This window comes from Glossina fuscipes, unplaced genomic scaffold (assembly GCF_014805625.2).
Source record: "Glossina fuscipes isolate IAEA_lab_2018 unplaced genomic scaffold, Yale_Gfus_2 0, whole genome shotgun sequence".
NCBI classification, from domain to species: domain Eukaryota; kingdom Metazoa; phylum Arthropoda; class Insecta; order Diptera; family Glossinidae; genus Glossina; species Glossina fuscipes.
The window spans coordinates 33,630,943-33,648,442 of record NW_023998414.1 but is presented as its reverse complement, the minus strand read 5'-3'; the positions used below and the strand labels follow the sequence as shown (position 1 = coordinate 33,648,442).

Below are 17,500 nucleotides of genomic sequence, written 5' to 3'. Positions count from 1 at the left end.
AATGTTTTTCATTATATTAGAGTGCGCTGAACTAATGCCATGCGTAAATTTAATCCTGTACGTTCCGCGCACGTGTAACTGTACCTTTACCTTAATGTATTACATAACCCTCTTAAAATGACTTACTTGCAATCAATATTGATAGAAACGTATTTCTTATATTTCAAAAGGTACCAACGAAAATAACAAAAAAAATTCAACGGTTTTCTTTTAAGACTTGCCGGCATGGCATTGGCATGTCCCTTCTTCGGTACTAACTTTAGCTAAGCGTCCTTTATTTTAGAGACCGGATCGAAAACTTTTATTTTCTTTCATAAGCATAAAATGACCTACTAATGTCCGCCTGAATGGCCGAGTAGGCAAGAGTCCCGACTAGCAACTCAATTATGGATATGCAAAAACAACAATTAATTGATTTTCAAAGATTTAAAATTTTCAAATCTTATTTCAAATTAATTCAATTCGAACCGGAAAGTTTTTTTTATCTTATTTAAACTTGCTTCCGGACATACGGACACGCCGAGCTCTTACCGAACTCTTATCGAGTTTCGGCTGCGTATTTACATGACACACGTCACAGACGGTAAGAGAGGTGGTATATAATGAATGAGACAATTTGTATGTGCAATAATAAGCTTGCAGCAATCACCCATACTCATACCCATACCCACACCTACCTACACCCACACCTAACACTACTTGATTTCATCGCAAAATATTTAATATAATTGTTGTTATTGTTGTTGTAGTATTGTTTGTTGTTTTACTTACCTTGAGGTATTCACTTGCTGCGGCAACGGTTCCGATTGAGTCCTTTCGATTTTTCGATGCAAGTTAATGTTACCCAAATTTTCGATCAATCTGTTCATTACTATAGCAACATTCGCATTTTGTTGATGCGATTGTGTTTGTGTTTGCTGTTCTTGATTTGACTGTTGATGCTGTTGCTGGTGATTATTAATCTGATAATGTTGTTTAATTTGAGGTTGTGGTGTTGAAATAGTGCGAGTTAAGGCAGCATGAAAGCGAAATTGAGAATTCTCGAGACTTTTAAGCTGTTGCTGCTGCTGCTGCTGCTGGTGGTGCTGATGCTGCTGCTGCTGCTGCTGTTGCGGTTGCTGCTGCTGCTGCTGATCCATTTTATCCATTTGTTCAATGGATGAATTATTGGAAGAATTTATATTGGCGACATTTAATTCGGTCATCGAATTTCCAATATCCGGTATGCGACCATGAGAGGATTTATTCTGAAAATTAATGAAAAAAAAAAAATAAATAATAAAATAAAAATTATTTATTTATTTTTTTATTTATAATGCAAAAATGAATATGCCAGCGATGATGCTCGCATTTAGATGAATATATATATATATATATATAAGCGGCACAAGAAATTTTAATTAAGGAATGACGGAGAGAGTCCAGTCTTGATTGAGATGCCCCAAATTATAAGTAACACTATTAACTATTAACTTCGTTGATATTGTTAAATGTGTGACGCAAAAGCTCGCTGTAGATTTTAATCAGAAAGTTTTCATGTCTTTCGACGTTCAACTTATGTGAGTGAGCGAGCGAGCGAGCTTGTCTCGCATGTGAAGATTCCACCTCTCCACCTCTCCATCACTCTCCCCAGCTGAATTAAAGGCAACATCAAAGTTTCCCCCTTCGGCGAGACGCAGGCACTTTATATGCCCCGTTGTCCCGTTGCTTTTTGCTGATGCTTGATTACTTAGTGCATAAATATATGGAGTGAAATAGTAATAAATTCAGCGAAAAAATGGATCAAAAAAAAAAAAAAATATATATATATATATATTATCGTAAATCTGATTGAAGTCGGGAAATTGAAACGTTAAAGTTCTTATTTCGCTCGAGCGATCGAGGTGACCATAGGATATGATAAATACATTTTTTTCAATGCCGACAATGACACTCACTTGCAATAATCCGATGATTATGTATAAAAGAGCAGTTATTATTATTAATATCTTAACGCCATCTCGTCGAAAGAATTATTTATACTATTTTCGTAAATAGAGGAGAAAAAAAGAAGAAATCGGAAAGCCCTTATTATATTACGCCGCCTTAGCGAAAATCGTATGAGTTTGCTTGAGTTTTGATAAAAAGAAGGTTCAATTTACTTTTCGACTGCTTCATTCACATTGTGTTATAATGTTATAGGCGAGAGTGTATCAAGAAACATATGACTGGCAAAATAAATAAAGTTTCTCATGTGATTTCTCAACCGTGTTAAAAATGCAAAAAAAAAAAAATAAAAAAATAAATAAATAAAAAATAAAAATAATATAAAAAATTGTTGCAACAACCGAACAAATAAAAACAACAGTAAGCAGAAGCAGAAAAGCAGCAGCAGCAGCAGTAGCAGCAGCAGCAGACACCGTTCATGTAATTCCAAGGCAAAATGATGAAAGCAAAGTAAAAAACAATGCGAGAAAAAGAGAGAAAATCCAATAAAACAAAAATTGTCTCCCAATGCCCCCAATACTGCTACAAAAAAACAATATTGATAAACGACAACACAACTAGACAACACCAACCAGGCAAACCGAATGAATATGCGTAACAATAACCATTTCTTTTTCCATTTTTTCCTTTGTTTTATTTCTCATTAAGTAAGTATTATTAAGTCAAAGGCTATGATGAAGAAGATATATATATATATACATATATATATATATGCGCAACGATCCAACCAATCAATTTATCAACAACTCTTTTTCTAGTACTTAAATGAATTCCATGGCAAGCCAGTTTAACGCGGCCAGCAATACAATCATCAAAACATACATATATACGTGTATATATATATAAAAGAAAACAAAAAAATAAAATACAAAAAAAAAATACAAAAAAAGACTCTCTAAAAAAAAAGAAGAGAAGGAAAAAAAATAAAAAAAAAAAAAAAAAAAAAAAAACAACCAATATATCCAAAAAAGCAGCAAAATTAAAAACAAAATTAAATTCAAAAGAAGAAAAAATTAAAAAAAAAAGTAAAAAAACAAACCAGAAAATAAAACAACCACCATATATATTTAATTATTACCTGTTGCATGGTAAACGAAACAAACGCTTGTGTTGTAGTGTGTTTCATTGTATATTTATTTATTTACGTCTGTCCATCCAACCATTCAACTCTCGATGCTGTAATGTATTATGCAACATACCTGATACCGATTATGTATAGAGCTCAAGTTCAAATCACTACTACCATCACAAATAACGCTACGCCACGACAAGACTATCAAACATACTGCTGCTGCTGTTGCTGCTGCTGCTGCTGCTGCTGCTGCTGCTGCTGCTGGAAAACCCGTCAGCCAGGTAAAAATGCAAAATTAACACGCAATTCATGATGACTGGCAGCACCATGATGACTTGAAGAGTGGTGCACAAGAGCAAAGGAGGAGAATGAGCGAAAGAAAGAAAGAAAAAAAGCACCCACGGGAGAGAGAGAGAGATAGAGAGAGAGAGAGATAGAGAGAGAGAGATAGAGAGAGAGAGAGAGAGAGACAGAGTGAAGGGGGGGACACACTGACAGACAGCAAAAAATGCATACTCTTCAATATACCATTTCTTTCTTTCTTTTTGTTTTTTTGTTTTTTTTCTGTGTTTTTCTGTTATATACGCATCAGCATTTTTAAAGGATCGATGAGCTTCTCATATAATAGCCGTACGGCACAGCACAGCACAGGGATGGCAAATTTTGCCTAATCGAGTGTTTCTATTCCTTTGCGATCACATCTATTGATATGGAATCGCTCCTTTAATTCTTGATCAACTAATGGGCGGGGAAGAGGTGGATTAAAATCCCCGAGATAGGGACTTCATTATCGGCACCACATCAAAAACACAACAAAAATTGGCTTGCATTATGTGCTCCTTGCGTGCTGCGTTGCGTGTAGGGACAACTTTTATTATTCATCCGCACAAAATTGCGGAGAATTACTCAGCACTCTTAACACGTAATCCTATATATATATATATATAATATGGGAGAAGGGAGGAATATTATTCTCCTTAAGTGTATTTTTATTTTTTTTATTTATTTTTTTTTTTTGTTAGGGAAGAACAATTTCCATCCTAACTATTTGCGTGTACTTGGAAAAAAAAAGAAAGAAAATTTCACCGATAGTTCTTCTAGAAGCCTTCGTAAATATAGCGTACACGTTGTCCAATTGAAAGCATCTCGATCGAAGAAAATTTCCTGGGAAAGTATTGTCGATAGAAAAGTGGTATGGCAACACTGCTTTATCAAAAAAATAATCATTTGTCGTTGGTTCATTGATCTTAAACATCTCGTTCCTAGCGCGACCACGTCATATATTCACACATTTTTTTTTGTGTGAAAATTTGGGCATAAGGCATTTTTATGAATATTATCCAAAGATTATTATCGCATTTTTACTCATATTACAAATTCAGATCGCTCTTTATTGAAGAAGAAGAAGAAGCTCGATTTGCTGCGTCAATCACCATATTTTCGAGATGATGCCAACAGCGGCCATTAACTGCTGGCAGCAAATCGCAAAAAGATGCACGAAAGAAAAAGTTTTCAATTTGACGGCACAGAGAGAGATCACTTTTTCTCTTTTTTATTGAATAGGTATCGAAAAATTTGGAGAAGCGTTAAAGCGTCTTGAACGAGGCTTATTTTCCGAGATTTATTTACCGATCGTCTATTATTATGGGGTAAAAAAACTTGCACCGCACGACAGTGAAGCATGAAAGTTTGGAAAGAAAAAAGTAAAAACCAACCAAGAAGCGATCAATTTCATGCGAAATGAAAGCGATCCCTCTTGTCGTTTCATCCCTTTTTATTTCGGTCCCATGAACCAAAAAAAAAAAAAAACAAGAAAATTACATTCGTTAACACATCCCCACATATATCTTGAAGATATGTTAAAAGAAAGAAGAAGAAGAAGAATATGTTGTTGTAATGCGCAAAAAATTAGATCTTTTTTTTTTTTACAAATTTATTTTCCATCCTTTTTCTTTGCATTTCTTCATTTAAGTAAAACCACCTTTCGGGTAATGAATTGAACATAAAAACAGTGCAGAGTTTACACATATGCAGCAGCGCATTGATGTTGTTAGTAAGCTGGTCTCGCCTTTTATTTGCCCTACACCGCTTATGGATTTAAGATGACTTAACATTTTATTGTATCGATCGCTTCAGAATCGATCTAAGCCTGTCTGCCCTGCCCGCCCGTCTGTTCAATTTTTACGATATTTCGATGACATTTAGTAGGTACGCCGACATTCTCGACACAATAGTTCCTAAGTCGTACTATTTCGACATTCCGTATGAAAATTGAATGTGATAAAAAAGTTCGACGAATATTTCAACATTTCAGGGTGAAAAAGGGTAAACAATTTGAATAACATCAGTTTTTTTCGTTTTAGTAGATCCTAACATATATAGGCGCTACCGTGAAATGCAAGCTCTTATTATGGAATGGAGAAAATCGAATCTTCCATTATGTGGTGGACTTTCCTGATAATTATGGCTTTTCATGAAACTAATGTGCACTTATGTGTGGTGTAGGGTATGCAATGGGGTCGACTATACTGCTCTTATTTGTTCCTTTTGCAAGACACCTCTATTAAGTCACCCTACACTTTCGGCTGTTTCAGAATTTTTCATACACGCTTCTACACTATTACTAGTGAGTGGGCGTTTTTTGTTATGCTCATCGCCGAAGTATGACGAGTATATTAGTTTTGTCACGCCCAGAAGGAAGCTTAAGAGACCCCACAAAGTAGATTCATCCTTGATCAGGATCCTATCATATTCTGTCCATCTGTCTTTCTGTTCGTCTGTGTAAGGTCCGTTGTAAACCAATTTTTATCGACATCAAATTTTAAAAAAAGCATTGGAAGTTCTTGCAGGGTAGGTTGATATTGCGAAAATAAGCAGAATCCGTCGATGGACACGCCTACAGCACACTACGTGAACTAAAACGGCCTCTGAAAAAAAAAAGGTTATCTTTTGCTTCTTACTTCAAAAAAAAACTGCAGCAATATTGTATGTAGTACCTAAAAAAATTGACCATGCCCATCAACGATTCTTAATCAGTTTAAAAATCGGAATGCGCGTAATTCTATCTATCTGCCGAAAAAGTCAAGCGACACGCCTATACAACAAAAACCAACGAACACGTTTGCTTTCCGTGTTGTTTGCTTGCTACCCATCAAACAGAATGCAAATAGTACCGTCGTATAAATTTCCACTTTGATTTTGAAAATGGAAAAAATTAGTCGCGCCCACTCAATATTATGAAGTATGGAAATGTAATTCTGTTCCTATTTTTTTTTTTTTTCTTTCTTTGTGATCACAGTAGTGATGGATGTAAAAAAAGATTTGGCCGAAATCGAATATATATATGTATATATATATATATATATATATATATATATTCTCTTGCTTGTGCTTGCTTATCATCAAAGAATGTCTTAACTACTAACACTATCTTCTTATTCTCAGAATACAATTGTGATAATAAATTGCTTTTGCATTATCAAATATGCGTCAAATATGTATTTAGTTTGGATCGATCGATTCATAATTCGAATTTGATTTTAACTTTAGACGATGGACGTTGCGTGTCAACAATTCGTTCTCTTGCTTACAATCAACCATTCATAATCTCGCGACAAGTTAGTTTTTTTTTTTTTTTTTTTTTACAAATTTTACTCTTATTACACTTATATCACTTTTCCTTTTTCGCAAAAAAAAAAAATGAGTAAATAAATAAAGAAAAAAAAAATTCTTCTTTTCATATGAAAATAAAAAAAAGTTGCATTTATTCATATTCATTGTTACATATCGCTTTTCTTCTTCTTCATCTATTGGGTGGCTTCCATTCATTGATAAATTAATTCATTTGCTTATTAAGGTATCACAGGCATATGTACTACCAGGCAAAAGTTTCGAATAGCTATTGTAAACCGATTTTCATTTTTTTTTTTTGTACTTCACTGCTTTAATGCTTAAAGGGAAATACGCACGAGGGCATGCACTGTAATCAGTAAGAGCAACTACTTTCATGATCATCTCCGCTTGCCTGCCTGCCTGTGTCTGTCTGTCGGTCTGTCTGTCTGTCTGTCTGCCTATTTTCTCAGCTGTGTTGTTGTAGATGTTTTAATTTGTTTCTATTTGTTTACATCCCCCATAAGAATAAGAAGAATCATATCATAAACGCAGGGCCGTCGCAGGAGAATGGAACACAGACGATCGATCTGCAAAAGCCGTTTATGCAAAGTAATTTTCATAGAAACTATTAACTGAAACATTAGTAGTAGCAGTAGTAGATGGATTTATTATATTTTTCTTGTGGTCGGAAAAAAAAAAAAAAAAAAAAAAAAAAAAACTATTGCAGTAAATATGGCGCACGAGTAAAAATCCGAAAATTAAACAACGAGTTCCGCGAAAAAGAGTAATTCTCCTCATTCTTGATATAAAATATGATCCGCAATAATGTGATGATGAGCTTGCTTTTACGTTCACGCAATTAGTTAAGAGCGTTGAATAAATATTTACATTATGTTCACATTTTCAAATGATCCGCAAGTTTGGGCAAGCAGTGTACAGACACATAAATAGACATATGTACATTATACGTGTATATATGTAAGCAAATTTAAATAATATTCGTTAGACAAACACATATGTACATATAACAACGCCACCACCACACAAAACACAACACAACACAACAACAATAGCGAGCAGTATCTCTTATACTGTGTAATAACAAGCAACACACATGAGTATCGTGTGCAATTTAACAAAATTGGTAATAATGAAGAAACAAAAAACAAAAACAAAAAAAAAAAAAAAAGAAGGCAACAACAACCATAAAATTTTGTTATTACGGACAAAAAAACCTTGAAATTAGTTGCGTTACAGTATTATATTGAATTTAGAAACGGAATTCTTCATACATATATGTATAGTGAAAAAAAGGTTTCTTTTTTCACTTTTTTGCTTTTTTTTTTTTTCCATTCAATTCGTCATGTAGATGACGGATAGATTGGTTGTTGGTGTGCCACTGCTGAAGAAATTTTTTGTGAAATAGAACCGCGAGATCTGGAAACGCACAACATACAAGAAAATGAATGATATTTGATCGTTCCATTGCGCCTTACGGTATGCAAAGCTATTTTTCTTTCTAAAACCAACTTGTTTCGATTCTTTCAAAAAAGGAATCGATGAGAGAAGAATTCATACTTTTATGGTTGAACATCTATACATTATATATATATATATATATATATATAGGGTTGTATTAGGTTTTAAATTAATCCTGATCTATTTATTAAGAAAGAATAACGAATTAACGAACTAACTAACGGAACATACGAATATGGGGTCGCGGTACGTGCCCGATTAGGTAACCTTTTCTTTTGACGCTGTTTGTGTGTGCAAGGATTCATTTTTTGAATAATATATGACAATGCATCATTGCTAACCACATGGGATAATGGGGAATAAATACAGCGGCGAGGGCAACACTTTACTGCAGTTAACCCTCTTTGTTGCGGCGGTGGCGTTTGTGGTATGAGACTATCCATCATAATATCGGCCGCCCATACGGCATCTACGGTCTTTTCCAGTTCGATGTGTGCGTGTGACTCTACCTCCTAAGTGCTAACCATGAACTTTTTTATTATTGTCTGCCTTGGATATCTCGACTTTTCATCATTCATTTTTCGAATTAAATGCCAAAGCTAAAGCTTTTTTGCACAAAATTTGCATTGTTTGCATTCAGGAAATAGTGTAATAGGAACAACAGGGATTGTAATGCTCCAGACATTTAAATATGTATATATATATATATATATATATATATCTATATATATATTTGCTTTTTAGGGAAGTGAGACGTGTACTCGTTCCACGCATTTGCATGAAGATGGTTGTGTAATTTCATTTAATTCAAAAATGATTCCGATCGTTTTAATAACGTCTTTCATATGAAGAAGCCAGCGCTTGACAAGTGCGCGCTCAGAGACCGAAAATCAATTTTTCGTTAATAGTATGAAAATCAACAAAGACAACGAAATCCGTGCCCATATTTAAAAGAACTAGCTTTAGTGTGTGTGTGCGTGCAAAGACCAGGTGTACATGCATGCATGTGTGTGCGTATACAAACACATCGTTATCATTCAAACACTTGTAATCGAGCAACAATAAATAAATAGACCATTTTTCCAAGTTCTACGCACGCACGCACACTAAGCTTGAGAAACATTTGATTGCTCCTAACAAATACTTTACTTAGTTGAGATACCTGTCATAACGTATCAGAAGGGAATTACAGAAGAGATCATCTTGGATGCAAAGTTATACAGATACAACAACAAAATATCGCGACAGAGTGTTGTTCGAGGCCGGTCAAAGGATTACGCTGAGAAAGCCAAGTAGGCCACCTTTTAAACCTTTGTCGTCGATTCGCTGTCGCTATGAGAAAGCTTTCTCTAATCCATACATCCATTCATCCTATGCTTAGCAACAATGGAAAAAATGTAATTAATTTCTTGAATAAATTTTGTGTTTTTTTTTAAATCGAAATATGACCCGGAAAATTTAATTCGCTTTCACTAACTGATACTCGCAGCAATAGCAATATTTTGGTGATCGGGAAAGATTACAGAGGACAAGTCTCTCTTTCTATGAAGCCACGCCTACGCCTACGCCAACGCCAAGTCAATGCAGCAGAGTATTAACGATGTTGGACAGACGCACTTCCATCCGCATCATCAATTAGCTATTTGCTACGTGCGATCGAGAGCCTTCACACATATGATCTGCAAGGCCCCCTCTGCAAGGTCCGTCCACAATATGACTCTTACTTTAATCTTCGTTGAATGTAGATAATTGCAAACGGTATAAAAACCTTAAAAAAAAGTCTAAACGACCGCTTGCGCTTCTTTCCATACTTAAGGTTATATACTATTTGTCTGATGCCGGATGATTTTATTTTGAGGAGAGGCCGCGATGAAGTGAAGAAAAAAAAACGAATGACACAAAATTATTGTCGTTTTTTGTCTCGCGCAAAAAAATTCGCTAATGAATCGAAGACATTGACCGCCGTCATAAACAAATTTCATCAATATGCTACAATAGGGCGTATGCCGAGGAGGTGTTGGTGTTGATGCTGGTGTTGGTGTTGGTGTTCTCTTTACTCCTCGCGATTTCGGCAAAAGATCATAATTTCCTTTGCGTACCAAAGGTGGAATAATGCCATCATATGATGGTTTGTATAATCGATGCATGTGTCGATAGTTTTTCAGGTGTTACAAGTGTATGCACAAAATTAGTTTACCCCAATTCTTCGCGACAACAAGAAATTTATCCTCATTAATGTGAATGATCTTTTACCTTAAAATTTCGCATTTTAGTAAACAAACTCGTTTTTTAGTTCTTATATAGGGGATAAGTACTACATACATAACATGTATATATATATATATATACTACACACAACGTTAGGAGAATAATAAAAAATAATATGAAGTAAATAAACAAAGAATATTTACAACATTACGGTGGTGCTGAACAGCGCAGCGCCGCCAACGCCAATTCCATTAATGTAAATTCAAACAATGGAAAGCCGCCTATAAAAGAGAAGGAAGCTATAGCTAAAAGAAAACCTGAACCTAAATAAGAAAACACTTCCACATCAACAGCAAAGCAATACATATATATATATATATATTTTATATATATATATATATATATATATATAAAAGCAAGTGTATAGTTTATGCAGAAAGAGGCGAGATAGTGGCAACCAAACAAACAAACAAACAAACAAACAAAGGGAACAAAAAGAAAAACAGCATTACTCAGCTTCACAAAATTGCTTTTGCTTAATAACGAAGTTAAGCAGGAAAAAAGCCAACCATACTGTCGCCGCAGCTCGGTAACAATTTGTACTTTTACGTTACAAGTCTAACTTGCATCTTAGCCTGGCTTGGATAGCGAGCAGTTAACCTGGCAGTACGAAATCTTCCTATCTACTACAACTGCTGCTGCTGCTGTTGCTGCTGCTGCCTATTGTGCTGCAAAAAAATATAGTTGGAAACCGCCAACTACAACAACAAAAGTGCACAAAAAGCAAATAACATGTGCTGCTGCCATATAACGAACTCTTAGCTAAATCTAGCTAAGCAAACACAATGTGACTAATAGCCGTCACAACCAACATTTATCCACAAAAGAAAGAAATAAAGAAAGACAGAGATGCAGAGAGAGAGATAGAGTAAGAAAGAGAGAAGAAGACGAAGAAGAAGAAGCTGTTTGTCTGCTGGTAAACAGAGTTTCTGCCACGCCAGTCTATTGGTTGTGTGGCTTGCGCTCCAACTTTTTTCACTCCTCATGCGTATGCATGAAGAATATGAATGCATGGCCAGCCAAGTCAATGCGAATGCATCGAATCAATAATAATTCTATACGCTGAGAGGTAAGTGTAGTAGTGGCCACAACCGACCTCTATAACATAGTCCAACTGATGTAAATATCTGATATGTTTAAATGAATATATATACACATAATAGCACACACACACACACACACACACACATATACCACCGCTTGCTTCTCTTCTTCACCTACTTTTTAGAAGAAGAAGAAGAAGAAAAAGATTGAACTAAACCTATGGATATATTTTTTTATAATATATAACGAATGTATGTATGTATGTATGTATGTTTGTACGCGTACGTAGTGTGTAGTAGGTAGATGCGTAAAAAAGCATTTGTCTTCAAATATTTGTGAACATTTAATAACGCAATAATACACATACACATTATCTCTATGCGTTCTGTCTTTTTATTCGTCTGTTGCGTTGTAATGTTAGATTCAGTTTGTCTGTTTGTTTTGTTTGTTTCTGTTTCTGTTTTTGTTTGTTTGTTTGTTAATGTCTGTCTTGCAATGAACGTTGCGTCAGTTTTAAAAGTTACGTACACGTTGTTAAATTATCGCAAGTAATCAAGATTCAAAACAAGATTGAAATGCTGTATTGCTTGCCTGCCTGCCTGCCTGCCTGCCTGCCTGCCTGTCGTTGCTTGTCGCTGCTTATATATATATATATATATATAGTTGTGGCTGCTGTTGTTGAGTCTTTTTTTTATTGTTGCTGCGTTTTTCTTTTGTCTTCTTTTATTATTTTTTTTTTTCGTTATATATTTCAGTGCGATTTAGTTCCTGTTCCACTTAAATACGTAAGCAGCCAGTCAACACTAATACAGAAACAATAACAACAATAACAATAATAATAATAGTAATAATAATAATAATAATAATAATTAGGCAAGTGTAAACATATTATAAACCATTTACTCTGTATAGCCCTTATATATATAATTTATATATATATATATATATATATAGGGAAAAATAAGTAATTTTTTTCAAGTAAAATATCTTTTTGAAAACGAAAACCGTAATGCATTGCAAATTTTATCGATAGCGTGTAACAAACAAGAACAAGATAAACAACGTCTGCCCACTTGCCATGATCGTTAAAACTATTGACCCTGCGTCTGCCTCTTTTTTCCATATATTTTTCCAATTTTTTATATATCAGAAAGAAATGCCTAAACGATGCGATGCGACGGCATTATTCAATCTATTCTATATCGGACCGATGGACGGACTTTCGCCTTTAATAAACACAACAACACCACCCGCATAAAAACGTATAATTTCGTAACTCGTCACTATTATTATTATTATTATTATTGTGAAAGTATTTTTCTTTTAATGATAGGATGAAGGATATGCGCGACGAAATTATTTTTAATTCAATTGAAATGAAGAAGAGACGACCACCAGGAGAATTCAAATTTAAATACATATACGCAGAGTTCATTGCGTCCATACCTACTTCACTGGGACCATACCTAGTACGAGGAAAATAATTGCAATAAGTCCTCAATATATCAATATATTTATCAAGATAATCGCTTCCTTTGTTCATTAGAAAATAATGAAGAGAAGAATGGTGTGGCTACAGACTGGTTCGAGCAGTTTGCGGCAAACTGTTCAGATGTGTTTTTTTTTTGCAAATGATCAAAAGTTCAAAAGTGAAGTAAACGCGCCCCAACTTGTTGCTACCATTACTTATTATCTACATTAGCGAGGCGCAATAAATGGCTAAAAAGACTTTTCAATCTCGCACCGTCGTCTTCTCTAATCAAGTTCTCTATGCCTAAATCTAAAAATAGGAGGACTACAAGGATCTTCGAATAAAGTAACGCAAATTTTAGATCCTATTTGACTGACATGAGAAATATAGAGCAAAAAACCAAAAAATACGTCTTTGCGGAGGACGATATCATTGTATATCACAGTAAAGACAATCTATAGTGATATGGCTGCTAAGCGGCGTTTGCTTAGAAATTCATAAGCGAGTCGCTTCGTACTCTGTCTCTGTAATTTTAGTCTATCACAAAAAATAGAAATATTCTCGTCGAGGGCCTTGGATCCGACTAGAAAATCCCTGATCGAATTGCGTCGTTCCGAAATATATATATATATATATATATGGATTCCGGTACTTTTTTACAATTTAAATAATCGATGACGAGACAGCCGAGATATACTCCGACAAAGCGCTGCCGTCATTGTTGCTGTACTTGGATCGACTATTGATCAAATGCCTCCCTTTGCCTTACCCAGCCAGAATGGGGGATGATAATAAACCTTAATAATTATACCGGATATGGCTATAGTGGTCCAACAACCAACTCCCTGCCTGCAATGGATTATAATGACGTCATTACCTTAAATTATTTTGCATTCATTAAAAGGAACCGGAGTCTTCTTTTAGGAGCGGCAGGTAAGCAGTTAGCATGAAAGGTAATTCGTTGTTAACGTAACGTCATCGTTAATAATGAGTTAGTTGAAGAGAGCAGGTTTTCGCAGAGTGTGAGACGAGACTGTTATATCAAGTGTATGCACATGTATATATAGAAAAAAAGACACTTTCAATCTTTAGTATGTAAGTGTATATACATATATATATATATATATATATATGCAGCACTTCTTATATGAATGTGTTTAGGTGCGGGGCGCTGTGCGTTTATGCAATTGTGAATAATTGTGAAATATCATGAAAGCAAAAGTAATTTTCTATCGATGTCGAAGAGATAAGATAAAATCAAAAATATTTCGAGAGTCTTTCTATCTCTATCTATCTATCTATCTATCTATCTATCTATCTATCTATCTATCTATCTATCTATCTATCTCTCTCTCTCTCTCTCTATCTGTCTATCTTTTTTCCTTCACTCACTCACTCACTCACTCACTCGCTCAGTCAGTTAATTAGTCAGTCAGTCAGTCAGTCAGTCAGTCAGTCAGTCAGTCAGTCAGTCAGTCAGTCTTTATTGCCGTAGGCTTATATTCATTCTTCATGCTTTACAATTAGATTAGATAGAGATACAATAGAATACAAGATGATAAGCTGTTAATATTTCTGATTGCAAAATTACATATATAAGTACTCGCGCGCGTCTGCATATAGGTGGAGGACTTGTTGTTAACGATTCACTAATAAATATTATATCCATAATATAATTTGCAACATTTGCGTTTTTTACGCTCTCCAACTCTTATACTCTTCTTATGTCAAATGTTTACGTTAAGCATAGAATAAATAAATAAATAAATAAATAAATAAATAGGCATTGGGATCCGATCATTTATTTTTATTATATTGGCAATGAGTGTGAATAGCGAGCGGAATCGATTCAATTACGTCCATTTTAACTCATCTCACAACACCATCATATGACATACGTCATTTTAAAATGTCATTTTGTTATTGTACGCACTGTCGTTCGCCACAACTTGTTCGCCACAATAAATTATAAATCTACTGTATGTGTTTGTTCGTTCGTTCGTCCGTCCGTCCGTCTGAGACTTGCGATTCGATTTTCGCAATTTACGAATTTAAGATTATCACTACTGCTCGTCTTCTATTCATTATTTTTGCGTTGTTCGGACAGTGTATTCTCTCTCTCCGCCGGAAATTTCGTAACTCAATTTTAACAATGGTCGGCAATTTTTTGCTTACTTGACAGCATCATACAGCATTCTCGATGGTAGATATCGCAACGGTTTTTTTAAAACGTGGAAATCAGAAACATACAAACAAACAGTTATTTACGATTACCATACGGCTGCGTTTATCCGTAAAGCAAAAAAGTTAACATTCACAGCTGTACAGAATCGAATCGAATCGATTGCAAAAAATACTAATCAGTGATTTTCACAGGTAATTAATGACAAGGAAATGGGAAATATCATGGAATGGTTTTGACCTTCGTCCCGATAATCTCACAGTTTTCGGCCGATTTAATATTGTTGATCTGTTCCGCGTATGCCGACGCTAATAATTATGGTACACTCAAAATTCTTCTTCTTCTTCTTCTTCTTTCAAATTCACAATCATCAGCATCATTTGTATTACGAATTCTCCTTGGATGTAGGGGATAGGGGAATACCCACAGTGATAGATAGATAGAGAGATATTGATGGCCGGCAGACGAGTTTCAATTGGGAATACAACAACAATTAAACGATTAAATTTGAAATAAATCTCTGCTTCTAATTACTGACTCTATATTCAAATTCAAATTTCATGTTTAAGGTAATTGCCGGCCGACGCGACGCTATTATGTCGGAAATGGAAATGGGATAAGGCCGCTTGAATAATATTGAACAGAAGCAAATTATATTGAAGTTTTATTGAATTTAAAAAGTTGACGGCTACAGCAGCCACGATAGCAGGGCCGCCGACTGATTCGATACCATATACGAATATGTATAATAAAAATATATATTCCGGTGCTGGATTTTAGATAATTATCGATAATTTTAATTGAATGAAGTCTTAGCTAAGTTTCAGATCCCTGGTAAGGACATTTATTATTACGAGAAAAATGAGTTGAATTTCAACAACTAGGGTAAGTGTGGCGGCCATCATTTTTTTTTTTTTTCTTATTTCATTCTGTATGTGATATGATGGATGAGAAATTTTATAGCGATCTAATCCGATTTTTAAATAGAAAAAAAGGAAATTTGATACAAAATTTTGTCCTAATAATGATGATTTGAAATAACAAACACTAAGCTAAGCTAAACCTTACTTATATGATAATTGGTTTTTTATTCACGTTACTCACGTATATATTATATATATATATATATTTATACTTTGTGAGATTTTCGATGCATATGTCAATGCGCTGCAAACACATTTGATGAATTTATAATAATATATGCACACATCTCGCCCCTTTCTTTTGCCTTTCAATTCTTTGCCTTTCCTTTCCTTTCCTTTCCTTTCCTTTCCGTTCCTCATACTTGTTATTATTAAATGGGCACACAAATCGTGTTTTCTTGCGTACGTATAAAGTATATATATAGGCATTCATATGCACGCACACATCTATGCATACTTTTTATACGTATGTTAATGGAGTTGATTTGAACTTTAATGTTATCGTAATACAATTTCATTATAAGCTAAGCGTTGATTAGAATTGTTGATTATCGCTTCGAAACTTTTGTAACGGTCACTAACAAAAAAGCGCTTATATGCATTTGAATATGTAATCAATGTGTTCTATATATATATATATATACATATATATATATATGTATGGGATTTGTTATCAGCATTAAACGATTAATTTGTGTTTAATTATAATTTAAAATCGGAATCTATCAAAAATTATAACAAAAACAAGTATAAAAATGTTATCGGCCTGCAAGACCGACCAATTTGACACTCTATAATACCACACTTTAGCCCTAATACAAAAAATTTTTCGCGAGAGCACTTAATTAAATGCGGGAATGATTGCGCAAAACAAATCGTGAACGCACCGACGTAACCCAAATTTACCCAAAATTCTAATCTAATTTTGTTTTTTTTTTTTTTTTACTTTTCTTTTATTCTTCAACTATATATTATTGACATAAGAAACGATAAATTAGACTTTATTTATAAAGCTCCTCGCACCCACATTCATTGTTGATTTGTGGCGTATACTGACTGATTCAACAAATTAACGATGATTTGCGTTAATCCCTCAGTTTAGATAAACTCGAAGCCATCACCCACCCAATGCTTACGAGATCTCGGCTCTCTACCCAATGCATTGATTAAGATCGCGAGGTCAATTTTCATATTCTAGCGAGAGCATGGTGATGTACTAATTCATGTTAAACTGAGATTGATTATATGTCCGGATAGAGCCATCAACGTATATGGCAAGTTCGACTATACCGTTGGCTTCTGCAACTTTTGCTCATTACTCACAAACTGCAGCCGATAATCGATAAAAGTTTCCATTAAATTCCCATATGGGAATTTCGCTTTTTGCCTTTTTCACACCCATAACCCGAAGAAAGATGTGTGTGTGTGTGTGTGTGTGTGTGTGTGTGTGTGTGTGTGTGTGT

The 17,500-nt window shown here is 34.6% G+C and overlaps 1 protein-coding gene across 2 annotated transcripts in view; it reads right to left on the bottom strand.

The window, feature by feature from the left end:
* The window catches only part of LOC119642182 (protein TIS11), a 68,626-nt gene that overhangs the window by 1,561 nt on the left and 49,565 nt on the right, over window positions 1–17,500 (bottom strand). For both annotated transcript variants that reach the window (XM_038041199.1, XM_038041191.1), the window contains exon 2: window positions 772–1,247. In XM_038041199.1, the coding sequence (XP_037897127.1) occupies window positions 772–1,247 (476 nt within the window). The remainder of the gene's footprint in view (window positions 1–771; window positions 1,248–17,500) is intronic.